The sequence below is a fragment of the Corythoichthys intestinalis genome, chromosome 2 (genome assembly GCF_030265065.1).
Source record: "Corythoichthys intestinalis isolate RoL2023-P3 chromosome 2, ASM3026506v1, whole genome shotgun sequence".
In the NCBI taxonomy this organism is placed as follows: domain Eukaryota; kingdom Metazoa; phylum Chordata; class Actinopteri; order Syngnathiformes; family Syngnathidae; genus Corythoichthys; species Corythoichthys intestinalis.
The window spans coordinates 20,361,725-20,380,703 of record NC_080396.1 but is presented as its reverse complement, the minus strand read 5'-3'; the positions used below and the strand labels follow the sequence as shown (position 1 = coordinate 20,380,703).

At 38.7% G+C, this 18,979-nt stretch overlaps 2 protein-coding genes across 3 annotated transcripts; both read right to left on the bottom strand.

Annotated features, from left to right (window-relative positions):
• Positions 1-256: 256 nt before the first annotated feature.
• On the bottom strand, positions 257-4,173 carry ndufb11 (NADH:ubiquinone oxidoreductase subunit B11). Its single transcript, XM_057823244.1, has 3 exons — positions 3,911-4,173; positions 767-897; positions 257-661 (listed from the first exon to the last, which is right to left on the bottom strand). Exons 1-3 carry the CDS (start codon positions 4,082-4,084, stop codon positions 532-534), a joined length of 435 nt encoding a protein of 144 aa, XP_057679227.1. The 5' UTR covers positions 4,085-4,173; the 3' UTR covers positions 257-531.
• Positions 4,174-5,848: 1,675 nt separating this feature from the next.
• tbc1d25 (TBC1 domain family, member 25) lies at positions 5,849-18,736 on the bottom strand. 2 transcript variants are annotated; one of them, XM_057830371.1, is made up of 7 exons: positions 18,564-18,736; positions 13,347-13,456; positions 13,112-13,269; positions 12,886-13,013; positions 12,615-12,803; positions 12,273-12,548; positions 5,849-10,557 (listed from the first exon to the last, which is right to left on the bottom strand). In XM_057830371.1, the coding sequence occupies exons 1-7, from the start codon at positions 18,606-18,608 to the stop codon at positions 9,001-9,003; spliced, it is 2,463 nt and encodes an 820-aa protein (XP_057686354.1). In that variant the 5' UTR covers positions 18,609-18,736; the 3' UTR covers positions 5,849-9,000. The 2 variants fall into 2 exon arrangements, with proteins under 2 accessions (XP_057686354.1, XP_057686355.1); XM_057830372.1 differs by having other exon boundaries at positions 13,112-13,266.
• Positions 18,737-18,979: the final 243 nt, after the last annotated feature.

Here is an 18,979-nt window from a genome sequence, read left to right as displayed (position 1 = left end):
ATCTGCAAAAAGAAACATGAAAACCACAAATATGTTTATGATTGGAAATAATTTTAAAGATGTGAGATGGAAAACAATCATTCATTGGTATACTAGATAAAATATAGAATGTAACAGATAAAAATTACCTTACGTTTTCAGCCTACCACTAATAGAGGAAGTGGTCTTCAAGTTTTATGTAGGATAATTCTTTTAAGCAAATAAATTGTGCAGAGTATCAAGCAAATGTACACAATAAAATTCATGACAATTATTCCCAAAGTAATGTGTTTAATTGGTAGAACGGTAATGACTTTTTTTCTCTTGACAGATTACAAAACAGATAATCCTGTGAATTTCGAACATCAGTGTTAGGAACTGAGCATTTGTTTCAAAATTAGTCCCTTCGATTTACTTTTAGTACTTTATAATGCCAGGTTATTGACAACATTTTATTTGAGAGTCATAGTTCACACACTATATTTACAGAAACCGACAATTCATGGTGAAATAAAATATTCTTGAAACAAATTAAGTGGATGGTTGTACATTCTATTCCTCTCCAGCACTGGGCAGAACAATTTTGCTGGGGTCATAATAGTTTTCATCTATCAGAGGCAAACCCTCTTTCTCTCTCTGTATAATCACGCGTTCAGCTTCCCTTCTGGCCCACTGGCGCATCCTGAAACAGAAATACAGAAAAATTCATGTTAAACTGTGGTTTTATATTAGGGTATGCATAATACTGACAAGGAAATAATAATAAAATTTTAAAAAAGCAATGTACCCATGGTCTGGTAAGTAGTGAATGAAAGTTCCTCCAATGACAATACACACAGAGATGGCAAAGAAGAACCCCAGTCTCATGTTCCATTCATCAACCACTGGGTCACTGGAGAAGCCATGGTAATCAGGATTCTGTAAAAAAAAAAAAAAAAAAAATGTTGTGATTATTAAAACAATCAACCAAACCCATTTCCATGACTTTCAAGCTACTGTCAGTATTGTTAGCATTAAGGCTGCAACCACTAATCGATTAAATCGATAAAAATCAATTAATAAATTTGTTGCCGATGAATTGATTATCGATTTTTGCCGGCAGCTACCAGCAGTCCCGCATGAGCCTTGTCTCTAAGTCTGCGCATGCGCCAATGATTAGTGCGGGAGAGTTCCCTGCCATACGCAGAAGCTGCTGCTGAATCAATAATATTTACGTATCGAGAGCTAGATTGTCTTGAGTCATGTGTGTTGTTAGATCCAGTGTGCCTTCGTCAGAGGTTAATATATTAAGCCAAATGTATTGTTTTCTTTGTTGATGAGACGTTACTACTTAGCACGGAGCGCTAAGCTACTTAGCGATTATGCTAATCAGTGTTTTCAGTGCCCTTTTTTTTTTGTTTTTGTGAAGCCTATTAGTACTTCAGTTTTATTAGAAAGTAAAGTTGTCTCATTTCTTTTTATAAATAAAACACACACACAAACCCATTCATATAACAGCTTAAAGTCTCCTTGCAACAAAAACTTCCATTTGTAAATTGTCATACAAGAGATGTGCTTTAAAATTGGATTTGGATTGTATTTATGATAGGGCTGTCGAAATTATCGCTTTAACGGGCGTTAATTTTTTTAATTAATCACGTTAAAATATTTGACGGATTTAATGCACATGCCCCTCTCAAACAGATTAAAATGACAGCAAAGTGTCATTTCCTCTTGTTACTTGTGTTTTTTGGTATTTTTTTTCGCCCTCTGCTGGCGCTTGGGTGCGACTGATTTTATGGGATCCAGCACCATAATTATTATTGACATCAACAATGGCGAGCTACTAGTTTATTTTTTGATTGAAAATTTTCCAAACTTTATTAAAACGAAAACATTAAGAGGGGTTTTAATATAAACTTTCTATAACTTGTACTAACATTTATCTTTTAAGAACTACAAGTCTTTCTATCCATGGATCGCTTTAACAGAATGTTAATAATGTTAATGCCATCTTGTTTATTGTTATAATAAACACATTCAGTACTTATGTACAGTATGTTGAATGTATATATCCGTATGGTGTCTTATCTTTCCATTCCAACAAAATTTTACAGAAAAATATGGAATATTTTATAGATGGTTTGAATTGCGATTAATTACAATTCATTTTTAAGCTGTGATTAACTCGATTAAAAGTTTTAATCGTTTGACAGCCCTAATTTATGAACAACTGTTGGATAAAGAAAACTGATTTATTACAGTCTGCCTCTTCCTTACTTGATTTTATTGTTTTAAAAAAATAGTCATTGACACAATGTATATCAGCAGTTTGTCTAGAGGGAAAAAAAAAATGTCAATCAGCAGCCCTTTTTTTCTTGAATCTTAAGTTGCAGCCCTAAAGAGAACCAAGTGCAGTGTAAAAAGGCCTTTAGGTGACTGATGACGAATATTGCAAGCTTTATAGGCAGGTGACTTTCACAAAGTATGAGTAGGCCAAAGTACTTAGGTCACTACTAGTGGTTATCTTAGCTAATTTTGGAGTATTTTGGTTACTTGGGAGTATTTACATACAAATATAACTACTTTGGCGAATTTTAGGAAGCAATTGTTTCGAAAGGTGATTGGGAACTCAAGTAAATTTGGTATTTTAGTAATTTATCAGAGAAAATTTCATTTAGAATTGTACTCTATGGGAGTATTAATTAGGAGTGGAAATCACCCATTTCATAAGAACACGATACACTATTGATTTAGAATAGAATAGAATAGCCCTTTATTGTCATTATACAGTTGTACAACGAAATTGTGGAGCATCTCCCATTACAGTGCAGGACAAGTAAAAATCTCGAAAGTGGCTTGCAAGAATAAAAATATAAAATCTAAATAACTATAAAATATGTATGAGGTAGCCCAATGTTCGGGCAGTGAAAATATTATTTTTTATTATATATTTTTTAAAGTATTATTATTATTATTATTATTGCAGTAATGCGGACTCTGCACCGGTCCGTACTCCGTAGTGGTGAAGAAATAGCTGAGCTGAAAGGCAAAGCTCTCGATTTACCAGTCGATCTAGGTTCCTACCCACAACTATGGTAATAGCCGTGGGTCATGACCGAAAGAACAAGATCCCGGATACAAGCGGCCGAAATTAGTTTCCTCTGCAGGGTGTCAGGGCTCTCCCTTAGAGATAAGGTGAGGAGCTCGGTCATCCGGGAGGGACTCGGAGTTGAGCCGCCACTCCTCTGCATTGAGAGGAGCCAGCTGAGGTGGCTCGGGCATCTGGTCCGGATGCCTCCTGGGCGCCACCCCGGAGAAGTGTTCTGGGCATGTCCCACCGGCAGGAGGCCCCGAGGACGACCCAGGACACGCTGGAGAGACTATGTCTCTCGGCTGGCCTGGGAACGCCTTGGGATCCCGCCGGAGGAGCTAGTTGAAGTGGCTGGGGAGAGGGAAGTCTGGGCTTCCCTATTAAAGCTGCTGACCCCGCGACCCGACCCCGGAACAAGCAGAAGATGATGGATGGATGATTATTGGAAAACAATACGATATTTGCAGATATTAAGAAGTCATTTCGATTGAAATAACAATCATCTGTTAGATTTACAGAGTACATTATATAGGTATGCAACTTTGCATTAAATAATCATGAAGTATTTATGCTTGGACGGCTGACATATGATCATTTTAACTTTAAAATATTATATAAAACTTTAAAATACATTAGGAAAATATTTTGTGCAATTAAAAAACGTGCAAATCAACAGATTACACACAATAATATATGTATACATCAAAAACACGAAATACAGTAATTGGCGTCCACATTATTTACGCGCAGGCGGGTTCGCACCAGTCGTAACAAATAAAACAACGTCGACAATACATTCAAGAGAATGCGAATGAAGACGTTTATCGGAAGGAATCATATTAAATCATATGAACTCACCTTGACAAAACGGCTGACCTCTTCATGGCTGCCACTCGGTGCAGCCTGCTGTAGATCGGTCACGGCAGTCGCACCGGCAGCACCGCTCGGCTTCGACTGGGACACGCACCGAACCAGTAAACGAGAGCTGAAACGGGGCAAAACTGGCGCAAGCCGTGCCAGCGGAGTTAGCATTTTGGCTTTGTATTGGTGAAAGACACGATTCCTCCGGAAAGGGAAACAACAGCTTCAGTTTGCGGGGTGTTTCCTTCTTCTGAAGCGTAAAATAGCTGCTTTAAATCACCGGACTTGCATTACTGCCGCTCTCTGGATGCACACGCTCATTGCAACTCCTTTTTCCAAATGTAATCCTGTGTACAGTGCCCTCCATAATTATTGGCACCCCTGAAAAAGATGTTTTTATAGCTTCTAATATTTTTTTTATTCAAATAATATGGGACCTTAATGCAAAAAAAGAGAAAAATCCAACCTTCAATACAAATGCATTCATTCAGTGTGGAAAAAATCCCACATAAAGAAAAAAATATTTGACATCAAATAATGTGTGTCACAATTATTAGCACCCCAGGTCTTAATACTTTGTACAACCCCCTTTTGCCAACAAAACAAGGTCTGGGGACTGAGATGACCATGGGAGGAGCTTGATTTTGTGTCTGGTGAACCATTTCTGTTTAGATTTGGCCATTGCTGAAAGACCCAGTGACGGCCCATCTTCAGCTTTCGGGCAGAGGGCAACAGATTTTGATTTAAAATGTCCTGGTATTTCAAAGCATTCATGATGCCATCCACCCTAACAAGGTTCCCAGGGCCTTTGGAAGCGAAACAGCCCGACAGCATCACTGACCCACCTTCACTACTTCACAGTGGGTATGAGGTGCTTTTCAGCATGCGCATCTTTTGTGGCACGCCAGACCCACTTAGAGTGTTTGTTGCCAAAAAGCTCAATCTTGGTCTCATCTGACCAAAGCACACGGTCCCAGTTGAAGCCTGGGACCGTGTGTCTTTTTTAGGGGTGGCAAAAATTATGGAGGGCACTGTATGTAAGAATGTTTGTTTGTTTTTTTATACGAGATAAATATGTTGATTCCAGTTAGTCATGCTTAGTCATGATTCTGACAAGGAATGCATTTATTACATCTGCCAGTAGGTGAAACCTACGGAAGTCAGAAGTTATTTATGTACTGTATACGGTTCCATATTTAAGTGTCTGTTTGTATATTTGTGTTCAAGATAAGAACGAATCAAAGGATTATTACCAAACGTGTAGGATATGTTTGTAATATGAAACACAAGAAGTGAGTGTTAGTAAATTTTGGGGTAACAAGGTCAATGGTCAGAAATGTATTTGTGGTCAATATAACTCAAGAACGAATGAAGGGATTAGATCACTATAACATGAAACAGAAGAGGTGACTACATTTTCTGGTAATGAAGTCAAAGATCACAGAGGTCAAGAATACGTTTGTGTTCAAAATAACTCAAAAATGAATTAAGGGAATATCAAACTTGCAGGATATATTTTAATACGTATAAAAAAAGAGCTGAATAAATTTTGGGGCAATGAGGTCAAAGGTCACAGAGATTAGAAATACTGTATGACTGAGTTCAAGATAACAGAAGAACAGACAAGGAATTTTGAAACTTGCTGAATATGTTTGCAACATGAATAGAAAAGGTGATTAAATTTGGGGTTAAAGGTCACAGAGGTCAAATAAATGAATTTTACTATAACTTCATTGCTAGCCTGTTTACCTCAAATTTTCAGTTTCTGTGATATGATGAGAAAAGAGCGATAACATTTGGGGCATCAGAGAAGGGAGTGGCCACTCTACCAAATATGGTGATGCTTTGAATTTGGCTGCTTAGTCTGTTTCTAGTGATTTTCTTGTTAAACTTTGTAGTGATGTAAACAAAAATTCACCAAACATTTTAGCCAGAGAAGATTTATTCGTGCCCATTATACAATCATATGATTAAAAAGTGTAACTGCTTTGCAATTTTACACTGATATTTTATTTTTAAACAATTGCACATGTACTGGATCTCGTTCACAGTCCAGTCATGTACTTTTAATTGTCAAATATTATAATATTCCTACATGGAGGGTTGGAAGGCAAGAGCAAAAGTGTAAAACAATGTCCCACGAAATACTTAAAAATCAGACAACATAATAAAGGCCTCTCAAAATTAAAAAATGTTACAAAACAACACACTTCTGAATTATGACTTGGTACAAGTAGCGCAATGGTTGTCATAAAAAGGCCCTTTGGCTCAGTGCCACTGACGATAATAGACGTCCAATCATCCTTCCGCTGTGAATTGAAATGAGTTCATCACGAGTAGATGTTCAATCCATTTGAACAGGGAGGTTGGCAACAAGTGAATTTTTGTTAATTCGTTACCAATCCTCCCACTTCAAATGGATTGGACTTCAATCACCCTCAGTGGCCGCCAATGAGTTAAGGTTGTGTAAATATTTTGAAATGTTTATGAATACGCCATAATTTCATCATATAGTATCATGTGACATTTGTGCTTCAGGTTCCAGAACTAAAAAACAGGGACAAAACTAGCATACAATCAACAGAATTAGAAGTGATGCCTAAAAGGGTCATTCTTCCCTCACGTTTACATGTAAATGCAAGCAATATTATAGACCCGATACAACAGCACGTGACACGTTCTTCTTTGTTGAAGATCAATATTGTCAGATAACCACAATGGCTTACAACCCTTTAACAAGTTGTTTTCAGATAGTTGAGATTTTTTTATTCAGTCTCAATTCACATGTAAACAAACAGGGCCAAACAACATTTGACATTAAAATTTAAGTCCACTCATTTGTTCATGGCACTAACCTGTGGCCTTAAATCCTGCTGAAACACACGTGTACTGTTCATGAAATCAAGTGAAAGGGCAGTTGTGTCTACAGCATAGCAAAAGATATTTTTAGCACAAATGAAAATACACAAACTTGAACGTTTCTGATTCCCAAGAATGAGGCACTTCGCTAATAATGCAGCATCACATGCTATTACACTTGATAAAGCTCACAGAAGCAACAATATCAAAAACATTGGCTGTAATGTCACTGGCAGCTATGGAAGCTTTCAAAAGGCAACATAAAAAATTATACAAAACGAGACACATGCTCTTTTGTTCAACTAAACAGGAAAAAAAAGTGCAAAATGTTTTCATTTCTTGAAATAGTGACTGGGCCATAAACAATATGTATTATATAGTTTCCAATGTTCGAGAAAATGAAGCTAAAGGAGCAAAACTGACAGCCTCTGTCTGCAACTGGCCATGGACTTTCGTCTTGAAATGCAAGAAATACTTGTCTTTGTTATCTTATAAAGTAAAATACCCATAAAAAAAACATCAGATACCCACTTAGGCATTGTCATATCTGTATAGCACAGAGAAAAAACAAATCATGGACACTTTTTGGTAAATAAGTATGCACGTTAATGTGCATGGTCTTCTGAAAACAATGTCAAACACCGTTGCTAAAAATAGAAATAATGAATCATTGGAAGGTGGAGTTTAAAAATAGCCCAACCAAAGCCACTGTTGATGACATGACAGTTAAAAGATAGCAGTTGACCAGTTTTTATTTTTCCAAATAGCAAATGAAGGGATGGCTATTCCATATATACAGTCTCTGGTTATTTTCAGAGTAACTAAATTAGTTTATTACGAGACTGGCGGGTAAATGTGTCTTAAAAGGACAGACATCACCTTTTCATGTGCATCAAATGGAAAGAATCTAGTTGAATAAATTGGGGGGGGGGGGGGGGGGGGAATTCTGATGGTTAATCACGGAGAAAAATTTTAAGAAAAGCCATCGTAAGGGGCGGCAGCCATCTTATCAATGCCGGTTCTATTTTGGTCAATTAAACAGGAGTATCCCAGATTGCCCGCCCTTCCTCATGATGTCATTAATACCCATTATAACACACGCCTGCGCTTGAGAATGTGTGTGGGTATAACTGACATCACAAGAATGCTCGTTAAAAAGTGCTACTAAGCGGTGTCATTTTTGGGTGTTAATTACAACATGATTTTCTCCATTGACAGAGGTCTAAGAAATTTGACATTTACAGTCTCAAATACTTTGGACAACAGTTTCACATAAAGGTGGTGTCTTTCCCTTTAAGACTGTCTAGATATAACTACAAGTTACATATCATTGAATAAAGGTGGCCACATGGGTTATATGAATTAACATATTTGCAGCCATTGCGTTCTGTCGTCAATGGCACCTAACGAGTTAAGGAGCTAGCAAAGAGTTGCATTATTTGGGACATATTATACAGTCATACTGTTAAAAAAAATGGGAAAAATATCGGTGTACAGCATGCATCGTCAACTTCGAAGGATGCGCGAAAAGTAGTGTTGCACTGATACCAGTATCGGTACCGATACGACACTAAAATAATGTCATCGGTATGGGGGAGTACCAAGAAATAACTTATTTAATTAAATAACTAATTTAGAGGTATAGTTTGCAATAGCTGGTCGCCCTACCCAAGATGGCCACCAGCAATGATGAAACAGATTCGGGTTGGCAATGGTAGACGACTTCAAAATTTGTTCTTCCTTTGGCTCAAACGCACCCTCCCACCAGTTCAATCCATTTGAAGTGGAAATATAGCAGCAAATTTGTTCATTCGCTGTCAACCCTCCTGATTCAAATAGATTGGACATCTAGCACTGTTAATGGCAGACAATGAGCTAAGCAGTGTCCAAACAAACCATGGTAGCGATTACTTTTCAGTCAAGTTCAGTGATTTAATATTAAAACAAACATATTTAAAAACATTTTTTCAAAAAACATGGTATCAGACCATTATCAGCTTTGACCAATATCACACAGCCCGGGTCTGGGAATCTGTAATGTGAGCCAAAAAATGGTATCAGTGCATCACTAACAAAAAGCTCTATTCATTTCTTCCATACCTCCAAGTAAAACATGTTATGATCAGTACGGTAATAATTCATATATTGTATGTAGTCAAGCAACCAGATACTTTAATGTTCAATTCAACATGGGAGCCTGTCTAAAATAGTCCACGCACTTGTGCAAATCACGATATATGGGAAAGGGAAACTTCAGTTGTTGGCGAGGGAATGGTCGTCGCAAGGTTATAGGTTGAGTTCCGAGTTGTCGTCTGAGGGGATGATAAAGGGCTATAAATAGGACGAGCGGCGATGGTTAAAGATGGGGAGTATTGAGCAGCGGTTGATGTGGGCGAATCAGAGCTAACCTCGTCCCCTTCCTCGGATTCCCACACTTCACTCTGCAAGTAGTCTGCAAATAAGGCTTTTGCTCGCTGCAGGATCCTGCTGAGGTTGTGGCGGCGCACTAGGCGGTCAAAGTGCATGGCGAGCTCATTGTAATCCAGGCTGTTCTTGATGATGTGGTCCCGGTGTTCCAGCAAGATGGACAGGCACAAAAATAGCATGAAGGGATTGCCTTTTCCGAACTCTTGGGGAGGAGGGAGAGAACACGGTTTGATGGCGGTCTCCACTTTGGGGGAACAGTCCATGTTAGTAGAAGTGGTGATTGAGGGTTTGTTGATAGGAGAAGACTGTGAAGGACCTCTTCCAAAAGGCAAAATTGGTGACGAGAGAAAAGATCGATTCGTATGCGTGTGAGATGTAGCACATTGTTTTACAGAGGGGTTTGTCAAATTCAACCCTGTACTTCTGAGCAATTGCGCAGAAGATGTGATTACTTTTGGGACAGTTCTTGATAAGGCCTCTCTTCCACTGCTTGTGAAACTGAATGATGTTTGCGGTGGAGAGTCAGGAATCGCCGTTGACCAACTGGAAGGTAAGGCTGAAGAGGAATGATTTACAGTGTCATTCTTAGAAATTGGAGATTCTGGGGAAAATTCTTTGCATTTTATAAGCGGCGTTCTTTCTCCAAGATCCTCCTCACTATCGGTGGTGGACTGACGAGTTGGATGACGTGATGATGTACCATCAGTCAAACCCTGTTGCTGTTTAATATTCAATGAATCTTCATTTTGGGCAGTATAATATTTAAATTCGCCAAAACTGTCCTCGATTGAAGGAGTCACCAAACTTGCCTTGCCCACAATTGCTCTATCATTTCCAGGTCCGGTTTTGTCTTCACTGACAGTATTCCAACTGACCTGATGTTCTTCTCTTGATGGTCGAAGCATATGCTGTCGACGCTGCTTCTCCTTTATTTCCCAGTCACGCCCGAGGACGCTTTCCCTGTCTTTGAAACGTGTTTTGTCAGACTGTACTGGTGGTCCAAGGAGCTCCACTTCAGTTTCAGGAGGGTCAGGAGGGAGGGAACTCCAAGTCACTTCTAGCATCCGTAAAGCATCGTCAAAGGCAAATTCTCGTTTGAGCTCCAGAAGTAACCAGCGGTAACAAAAGAAAAGGTCATCAGCTCCTCGGGAAAGCAGGTAAGAGTAGAATTCGTAATCTGAGTACTGCAGAAGTAATTTGAGATGTTGGAATTTAATAGACATGAGCTGTCCATCAGGCCGGAAGTTCCCCTCCAAGCGTTTCATAATGCCACAAAAGCAAATGAAGGCATGCGCTTCATTGTCCATCACAGCAAGGATAGGGGAAGCAATATCACTCATTCCTTGACAGTATGAGATCTGAAAAGTAAGCAATACACAACATTTAGATCGCATTTGTTTCATTTTTGACATACCACATAAACAACAAATAACTAATTTTTTAAATCAAGATTTCTTTTCTTGAAGTTGTTGGTAATTCCAGAATTGGGGGACATTTCACATCCAACCGTCAAATTTAAACCATGGCGTTTCTGTTAGAGATAGACAGATATAACGGGCTGATATTTGACGTGTATCGGTATCTGCCTTTTTTTTTTTTTTTTTTTAAATCCGAACGGCCGATATGAATATGTCAATTTAAATCTAGGGATAGGGACTAGGGATCGCGCCATTTTTCAGAGGATCAGAATCGAGTGAAAAGGATCGGGTTTTCAATTAAAAAATATATATATATTTATGTTTTTCTGCTTCATGCTCGTACCGCCTCACTCTCCCTCAAGCTGCTTTTCTTGGTCAGCATTGCACCGCAAGTTTTGCTCATTTAAGCTAACGATGATTGACAGGCGTTGAAACCTTTGATCTTGCCGGAGAACCTGGCAGTGCTACCTTCAAAGACACCGAATGTGTCAATCATCGTTTACTTTGTTAAACACTAGTGTAATGTGGCAACTAATTGTGTGTGTGTACGCGGCTGTTCTCAGCTATGAGTGGACTCACTCAATGAAGCATAAAATAAAGACAAGCATTTTTCTACGTTATTCTTGTTAGAAAATAATTCACATTACGAAGGTGGCACGGTGGGAGAGTAACATGTTTTTTTTCCTTTTTTTTGTTTTTCGAACAACTTTTTTTCCGGAGAGCTGTTTATTTAACCTTTTATTCAACTTTACAAGAGGTTTCTGAGTCTAGGAAATCCAGGCACATCTGCTATTTTTTTTTTTTTTTTTTTTTTTTTTGTGGGATTGAATAAACATTCTTTAGGCCACGGGTGTCCAAACCTGTCCTCAAAGGCCGCTGTGGGTCCTGGTTTTTGTTCCTACCAATTGATCACAGATAGTTTAACCAATGAAGTTTGTGCTAAAACAAGTAGCACCTGACTGCAATCAACTGATCACACTTGTGGGACACCAGATTGGTGAAAAGATGTCGTCTTGTTTTGTAGGAATGAAATCCAGCACCCACTGCGGCCCTATGTGGAATAGTTTGGACACCACTGCTTTAGGCATTTCAATGAAGTGTTTGCATTATTCAAATTTTTTTCGCCAGTTTTTACACTTTTACTGCAAATGAATATCAGCTCCAATATGGGTTATCGGCCCCTCTAACTACTAAGAATCGTCATCGGTTCTGAAAAACGGTCGATCTCTAGTTTGTGTGTAATTTTTCTTGTCCTGAGACCAAATCTTTAAAAAAAATGAAGAAATACCAAATAAGTCTGAAGTACCCCCTAAAATGCAGTATGTTAACATAGCACACTAAGCAAACTATATTTTAAGATAGCGTGTGTTTGGAAAATGAAATTTAGTTTGCATGTTAGAGCACAATATGTGTGATTTTCTTTGTTATATGTTTTTAGCTTTATTGTTTGCCTTACATGGAGTGTACTGCAATAAACGTCTTGAAAACCATCAAAATTTGATTTTTTTTTTTTTGAGGGACTGTTCAAAATCTGCCAAACTAGTCAGTTTGCATCTGCATATTGTCGATTAAACATGACACGGCTGATCACCAAGATTGATCTAATAATATTTCGATCTCAATCAGATACCCTCATACTTCATAAAATCAATCACCTGTGGATGTGTGATGGCGAACGTAGTCAGCAAGTCTGTGAGAGCAGTCAAATGCGGACTGTCTTCTGAGCCTGCGTAGTAGGGATGGGCACGGTCTGTCCTTAAGACGTCTTTGAGTACATTTCCCCGGATAAATTCAAGATCCTCGTGACTGACGTGGGCCGTCCATTCCTTCTTCAATTGGTCATATTCTCTCGTCTTTCGCTTCATGTAGTCCATTCTTTCCTGACCACTTAGTCCATCAGGGTACACATTGAGAAGGTATCTCCAGACAACCTGAAAACCATGTTCCATGATGTAAGTATGTTAAATCGTTTAGTTAGTGTTTAATCAAATACGCACCTTTCGTAAGGAAGGCTCAACACCTCCATGGTAGATTCGTAGCCTTAGTTCCTCTGGTCGTGTCAGCTGTCCTTGCCCATTGAGGTAACTATGAAACTCTGTATCACTTAGAGGGGGCTTAAAAGGCTTGATTTCCTCCCCGTATGACCAGCTGAATGCCTGCTGAACTCGCGTTAGCGTCCGACCAACCTGAATATGAATGTAATAACACCATGAACATAGAAACATGCAAGTTTGTGGAATGTTAAAATGTGGAAGGTGAAGAATGTACCTGGGACATTAAAGACTGGGTGAAAGGAAGTGCTGCAGATGCCAAAGATTTAGTCCTTTCTGCAAAAAGCTGCTCAGAGCCAATAACATCTTTGGGGCTTATGATGTCCCAGTCCTCCATAACAGGGCCTAAAAGTAATAACAGTGACACATTACAAATAGGTTTTCAAGCTTTAACGAGTTGTCTTTAAGATACAGTGTGTATTATATTTTTAATGTGAACTTACTGTCTTCTGAAGGTTTCACATCCATTTTGAGCTGTAGATATGGTTTGGCTGCACTAGCAAACGCAGCATCCAAATCCCCATCAGACACCAAAGACAGGTACATCTCTGCAACGCTGACGCCTCGAGACATGTAACTGACCTCGAAATTCCGCTTCCTACTTGATGAAAAGAAACCAATTTTTGTCACATTAAAAACAAATTTACTTAATATTTTTCATTATGGGGTTAGTCTTACCCATTCAAATCAAAGGCTTTGATTAGAATATGCTGCAACACCTCCAATGATGTAATTTGGGGATCAACAGCAAAGGAACGAAACTCCATAGGAAGTGAGCCATCACATTTCTGGAAAACATTACAAAACACTGCATGACAATACACTAAACAAAAATCATTTTGGGTGTGTATCCATGACTTATTTGTCCGATGATACATGTTACCACAACAGAGTTCAGGAAATATAGTCTTAGCCTAAGCCTTAGCCAGTATTAGCCTTTTAACAACGATAGATGTCCAATTCATTTAAACTGGAAGAACTGACTGTGAACGCTCATCTTTTAGTAGCACTAACGGCGCTAGATGTCCAGTCCATTGTACAACTGTCACACACGCGGCTCATGGGCCAGAGCCTGCTCACCACATTATTTTGTGTAGCCCACGCAAGCAAAGCATGTCCCTTAATTTTATGTTTTTTGCCAAAATATCAAAATTGCAGATTGTTGTCACTTTTAAAATCGTTGATATATCCCAAGCATTCTTATTACCATCTCCCAATTCAAAATACATTGATTTCACAACCAGGTATCACTCAATTTGTTGTGTATATTTAATTCATTTACTAGAATTGACAGCGATAGATCTCAAATAATTTTCAGGGTTTCCCCAGAAAACCTGCAAAGCTAGACCTGTTTTTTTTTTGTTTTGTTTTTTTTTAATAAATACAGTTGTAACAAACATACAATAATATGTTTTTTTTTTATTTATTTATTTATTTTTTTTAAATAAATACAGTTGTAACAAACATACAAAAATATCCAATTAAAATAAACTATAAAAATTGATTTCACTTTTACTTAAATCCTGGTGAATCTTAAAACAACAAATATTACCCATTAGAAGTAAGCATCCAAGAAATCTGTCACTACATTCATTCATTCATCTTCTGTACCGCTTATCTTCACAAACCTCGCATGAGGCTGGAACCTATACAGTGGGGAGAACACGTATTTGATGCACTGCCGATTTTGCTGGTTTTCCCACTTGCAAGTCATGTAGAGGTCTGTAATTTGTATCATGAGTTCTCTTCAACTGTGAGGGACGGAATCTAATACAAAAATCCAGAAAATCACATTGTATAATTTTTCAATAATAAATTTGTATTTACCTGCATGAAATAAGTATTTGATACATTACCAACTAGTAAATATTTCGGCTCTCAGTTCTTTTTTAAGAACCCCTCCGGTTCTCCACTCATTACCGGAAGTAACTGCACCCGTTTGAACTTGTTGCCTGTATAAAAGACACCTGTTCACATGCTCAAACAAACAAACTCCAACCTCTCCACAATGGCCAAGACCAAAGAGCTGTGTAAGGACATCAGGGATAAAATAATAGACCTGCACAAGGCTGGGATGGGCTACAGGAAAATAAGCATGCAGCTTGGTGAGAAGGTAACAACTGTTGGAGCGATTATTAGAAAATGGAAGAAGTTCAAGTTGACGGTCAATCTGCCTCGTTCTGGGACTCCATGCAAGATCTCACCTCGTGGGGCATCACTGATCATGAGGAAGGTGAGGGATCAGCCCAGAACTACACGGCAGGACCTGGTCAATGACCTGAAGAGAGCTGGAACCACAGTCTCGAAGAAAACCATCAGAAACACATTACGCCGTCATGGATTAAAATCCTACAGCGCACGCAAGGTCCCGCTGCTGAAGCCAGTACATGTCCAGACACGTCTGAAGTTTGCCACTGACCATCTGGATGATCCAGAGGAGCAATGGGAGAAGGTCATGTGGTCGGATGAGACCAAAATTGAACTTTTTGGTCTAAACTCGGCTCATCGTGTTTGGAGGAAAAAGAAGGATGAGTGCAACCCCAAGAACACCATCCCAACCGTGAAACATGGAGGAGGAAACATCATTTTTTGGGGCTGCTTCTCTGCCAAGGGTACAGGACGACTGCACCGTATTGAGGGGAGGATGGATGGGGCTATGTATCGCCAGATCTTGGCTGACAACCTCCTTCCTTCAGTGAGAGCCCTGAAGATGGGTCGTGGCTGGGTCTTCCTGCATGACAACGACCCAAAGCACACAGCCAAGGCAACTAAAGAGTGGCTCCGTAAGAAGCATCTTAAGGTCCTGGAGTGGCCTAGCCAGTCACCAGATCTGAACCCGATAGAAAATCTATGGAGGGAGCTGAAAGTCCGTGTTGCCCGGCAGCAGCCCCGAAACCTGAAGGCTCTGGAGAATATCTGCATGGAGGAGTGGGCCAAAATCCCTGCTGCAGTGTGTGCAAACCTTGTGAAGGACTACAGGAAACGTTTGGTATCTGTAATAGCAAACAAAGGTTTCTGTACCAAATATTAAGTTCGATTTTTGTGATGTATCAAATACTTATTTCATGCAATTAAATGCAAATGTATTATTTAAGAATCATACAACGTGATTTTCAGTTTTTTTGTATTAGATTCCGTCCCTCACAGTTGAAGAGAAGTTATGATACAAATTACAGACCTCTACATGCTTTGCAAGTGGGAAAACCAGCAAAATCGGCAGTGTATCAAATACTTGTTCTCCCCACTGTATACCATCCAACTATGCGCAGGAGGCAGCACTCAACCTGAACCGGTTGCCAGCCAATCACAGAGCACATCGAGACAAACAACCTTTCACACTCACAATCACACCTACGGAAATATGTTCAATCAGCCTGTCATGCATGTTTTTGGGATGTTGGAGTAAGCTGGAGTACCCCTAGAAAACCCACACAGATATAAGGAACCCTCAATCTTAGAATTGTGAGGCGGATGAAAACCACTAACCATTCATCCACTGTGCTGTCATCTCTCATTGCGCTAGACAGGAATTGTCAGTACACTGGCAGAAAGTTAGAACAGGTTTGTTCACATATCGATAAGATGTTGCCATTGTGCTTCAATAGCAGCCAATTAATGAATTACGGTAATAAATAACTTCAAAACAGTTACAACAGTAGGAAGGTTGTTCCCCTTAGTTTTATACGACTGCAAATATGCTTAAGTGACTTTGTGGTCAATGTAAAAAGAAGAGCCTTTTTTAGACCAGATCTTGATTGTCTAACACCACAGGTGGGTAGTAACGAGTTACATTTACTCAGTTAAATTTAGTTGAGTAACGTTTTGAGAAAAAAAGTAGTTCTTAGAGTAGTTTCACCACACAATACTTTTTACTTTCACTTAAGCAGATTTGTGAAGAAGGAATGCTACTCTTAGTCCACTACTTGTGGTTACACTAGAGTTGTTAGATTTTTCCTAATTATTCAACATATGGAATTTATTTTTGCCAAAGATGCCTACAGTAGCTGTCTCAGTTTCACCAATGAGGCGTAACAACAATAACCACATGACTCCAATATACCAGTCAGAGGTAACAGTGTTTGTTTTCCACTAAAAGGCACTCATGCTCTTTGGATGGGTGATGTTTCGTAGTGTTGTTCTAGTCTGAATCCGATGATTTTTGTGTAATCTTTTTGGCCTAAAATGGTCATGTAATACGTTATAGTACAGTATTATAATAACAGTTGATGTAGATGAAGTTGTGCTGGGAAAGAAAATACATTTATTTAAAAAAATTGACAATGTAAGCAGTTACAATGTTACTCATTATTTGAGTATTCTTTTCAATGAATACTTTTTTACTTGTACTTCAGTAAATTTTTGTATGACTACTTTTGCTTTTATTTGAGTAATATTATTTAAAAGTAATGCTATTTTTACTTGAGTACATTTTTTGGCTACTCTACCCACCTCTGTCTATCACCATCAACAGCAGCCAATGGGTTTGCAATAATGATGGTCCCCCTAAAGCAGGGGTGTCCAAACATTTTGCAAAGGGGGCCAGATTTGGTGTGGTAAAAATGTGGGGGGCCGACCTTGGTTGACATCCTTTACGTAGAACAATATATTTAAGCAAAGTTTAGCCATTCTGTGTGTCACATTTGGTTTATTATAATTTTTTTTTTAATAATATCAACAATCTCGCAACTAGCCTTTGTGGTGTTCTCTTTCGATTCTCGGGTTCTTGCGAAGTACTGCTGCTGTTAAATTAAACTAGCTTCAAGTTGCTTTAACTTCTCGCTACGTATCTTCCCTGTAATCTTGTCGTACATGTCAGCGTCTCTTGTTTGGTAATATCGCCTCACATTGAACTCTATAAAAAACAGCGACTGTCTCTTTGCAAATGAGGCAGACACAGTTGTTGCGTATTTTAGTGAAGAAATAGTCCAATTTCCACCTATCCCTGAAGCGTCGGCTGTCGCATTCAACTTTCTTTTTTGTGTTGTCACCATTTTAGAAAATTGGGAATTAAGGGTCACATGGGGTAATGTCTTAGAGTGCTGCTGCCTTTTAATGGGTAAATGAGGAGCAGCATTTAGTGTGTAAGCTACTTCATATGATAGTAGCAGTACTGCTGACCAATTTATTAAGTCTGTGTGCGGGCCAGACGTTATTGATTTTATGACAGAGGCTGGGGGCCGGATGAAATTTGACCAGGGGCCGCATTTGGCCCCAGGGCCGGACTTTGGACATGTCTGCCCTAAGGTAACCATTACTAGAATGTGGACCGGGACAAAAAATTACACTTGATCTAAAGTAAGAAAAAAAAACTAAAAACTGCAAGACCACATGCTTTTGTAATGTAACAATATTTGTCTTAACCAACAATTAATATTGATTTGCATATTCAATTAAATAGGATATTCAGAACTGAACAGATTTCCAAGTAAGAAAAAAAAAGACACATTGGCCTCAGCTAAAACCACAAATGTTACTTCTTCGATTTTATTTTACCAAGTGATGCACAGCAGTGAAGCACGCGTGTTGTTGTGCGCACAAGGTGACGTCACCTTGAAAGATTGACGTTAGTGCCTAAGTACTGTAAGTAGGTTGGTAATTCTTGCCGTGCGAGCTCTTAAATTTTGATAGTGAAGTTAGATAGTGTCATACACATTAAGGTTTGTAATACATTTGATCAACAAGAAAAACCATGACGTCAACACACGCCTGCTTTCACAACAATGGTGACAATGAATGAACAATTTCGGAGGTAGCACAATACTGTGTCTGTGACAAGTAATTGAAATGATAGAGTACAGAGTTCACGTTCAATATTTTCCATTAAAAAAGAATTAAAAACAAACATTTTTTTTTCTCCACAACGTAGCAACATTGTAGGCTGACTGTCCGACATACCTTTACTTTGACTCGAACCACCCCCCTTTCCTCGTCGCTTGCCATCTTAAAAATTCCTTTTTGGATCAAAGTGGATCTTTAAGAAATGATCCTTCCATCTACACTCTCACAGAGATCAATAACATCTTCAGGTTAGCCGAGTGGCTCCGCTAGTGCTCTTCTTCGGTTTACCTTTAAAATAAAAGCTTTACTGTGTATTACTGCCATCTAATGGTCTTTACCTGTATTACTGTAATATTTAGCGAAACACTTCTAAAAACTACTGTATAGATATTTTATTTTATTTTTTGATTTTTTTTTTTTATTGCTCTACCATGAGATGAATCTAATCATTGATTTACACAAAAAAATAAGTGACATAAAATTCAACCTTTTCTTGCAACTTTTGTCATGAGACTACGATCGTCACGCCTTCT

Coding starts and splice junctions, on each gene's coding strand:
- ndufb11 (XM_057823244.1), bottom strand. CDS start 4,084: ATGCTAACTCCGCTGGCACGGCTTGCGCCAGTTTTGCCCCGTTTCAGC. Junction 898..3,910: donor AGGTCAGCCGTTTTGTCAAG/GTGAGTTCATAT, acceptor TTTTTTTTACAG/AATCCTGATTACCATGGCTT. Junction 662..766: donor CACTACTTACCAGACCATGG/GTACATTGCTTT, acceptor TTTCTGTTTCAG/GATGCGCCAGTGGGCCAGAA.
- tbc1d25 (XM_057830371.1), bottom strand. CDS start 18,608: ATGGCAAGCGACGAGGAAAGGGGGGTGGTTCGAGTCAAAGTAAAG. Junction 13,270..13,346: donor AAAGCCTTTGATTTGAATGG/GTAAGACTAACC, acceptor CTTTTCATCAAG/TAGGAAGCGGAATTTCGAGG. Junction 12,804..12,885: donor CCCAGTCTTTAATGTCCCAG/GTACATTCTTCA, acceptor ATTCATATTCAG/GTTGGTCGGACGCTAACGCG.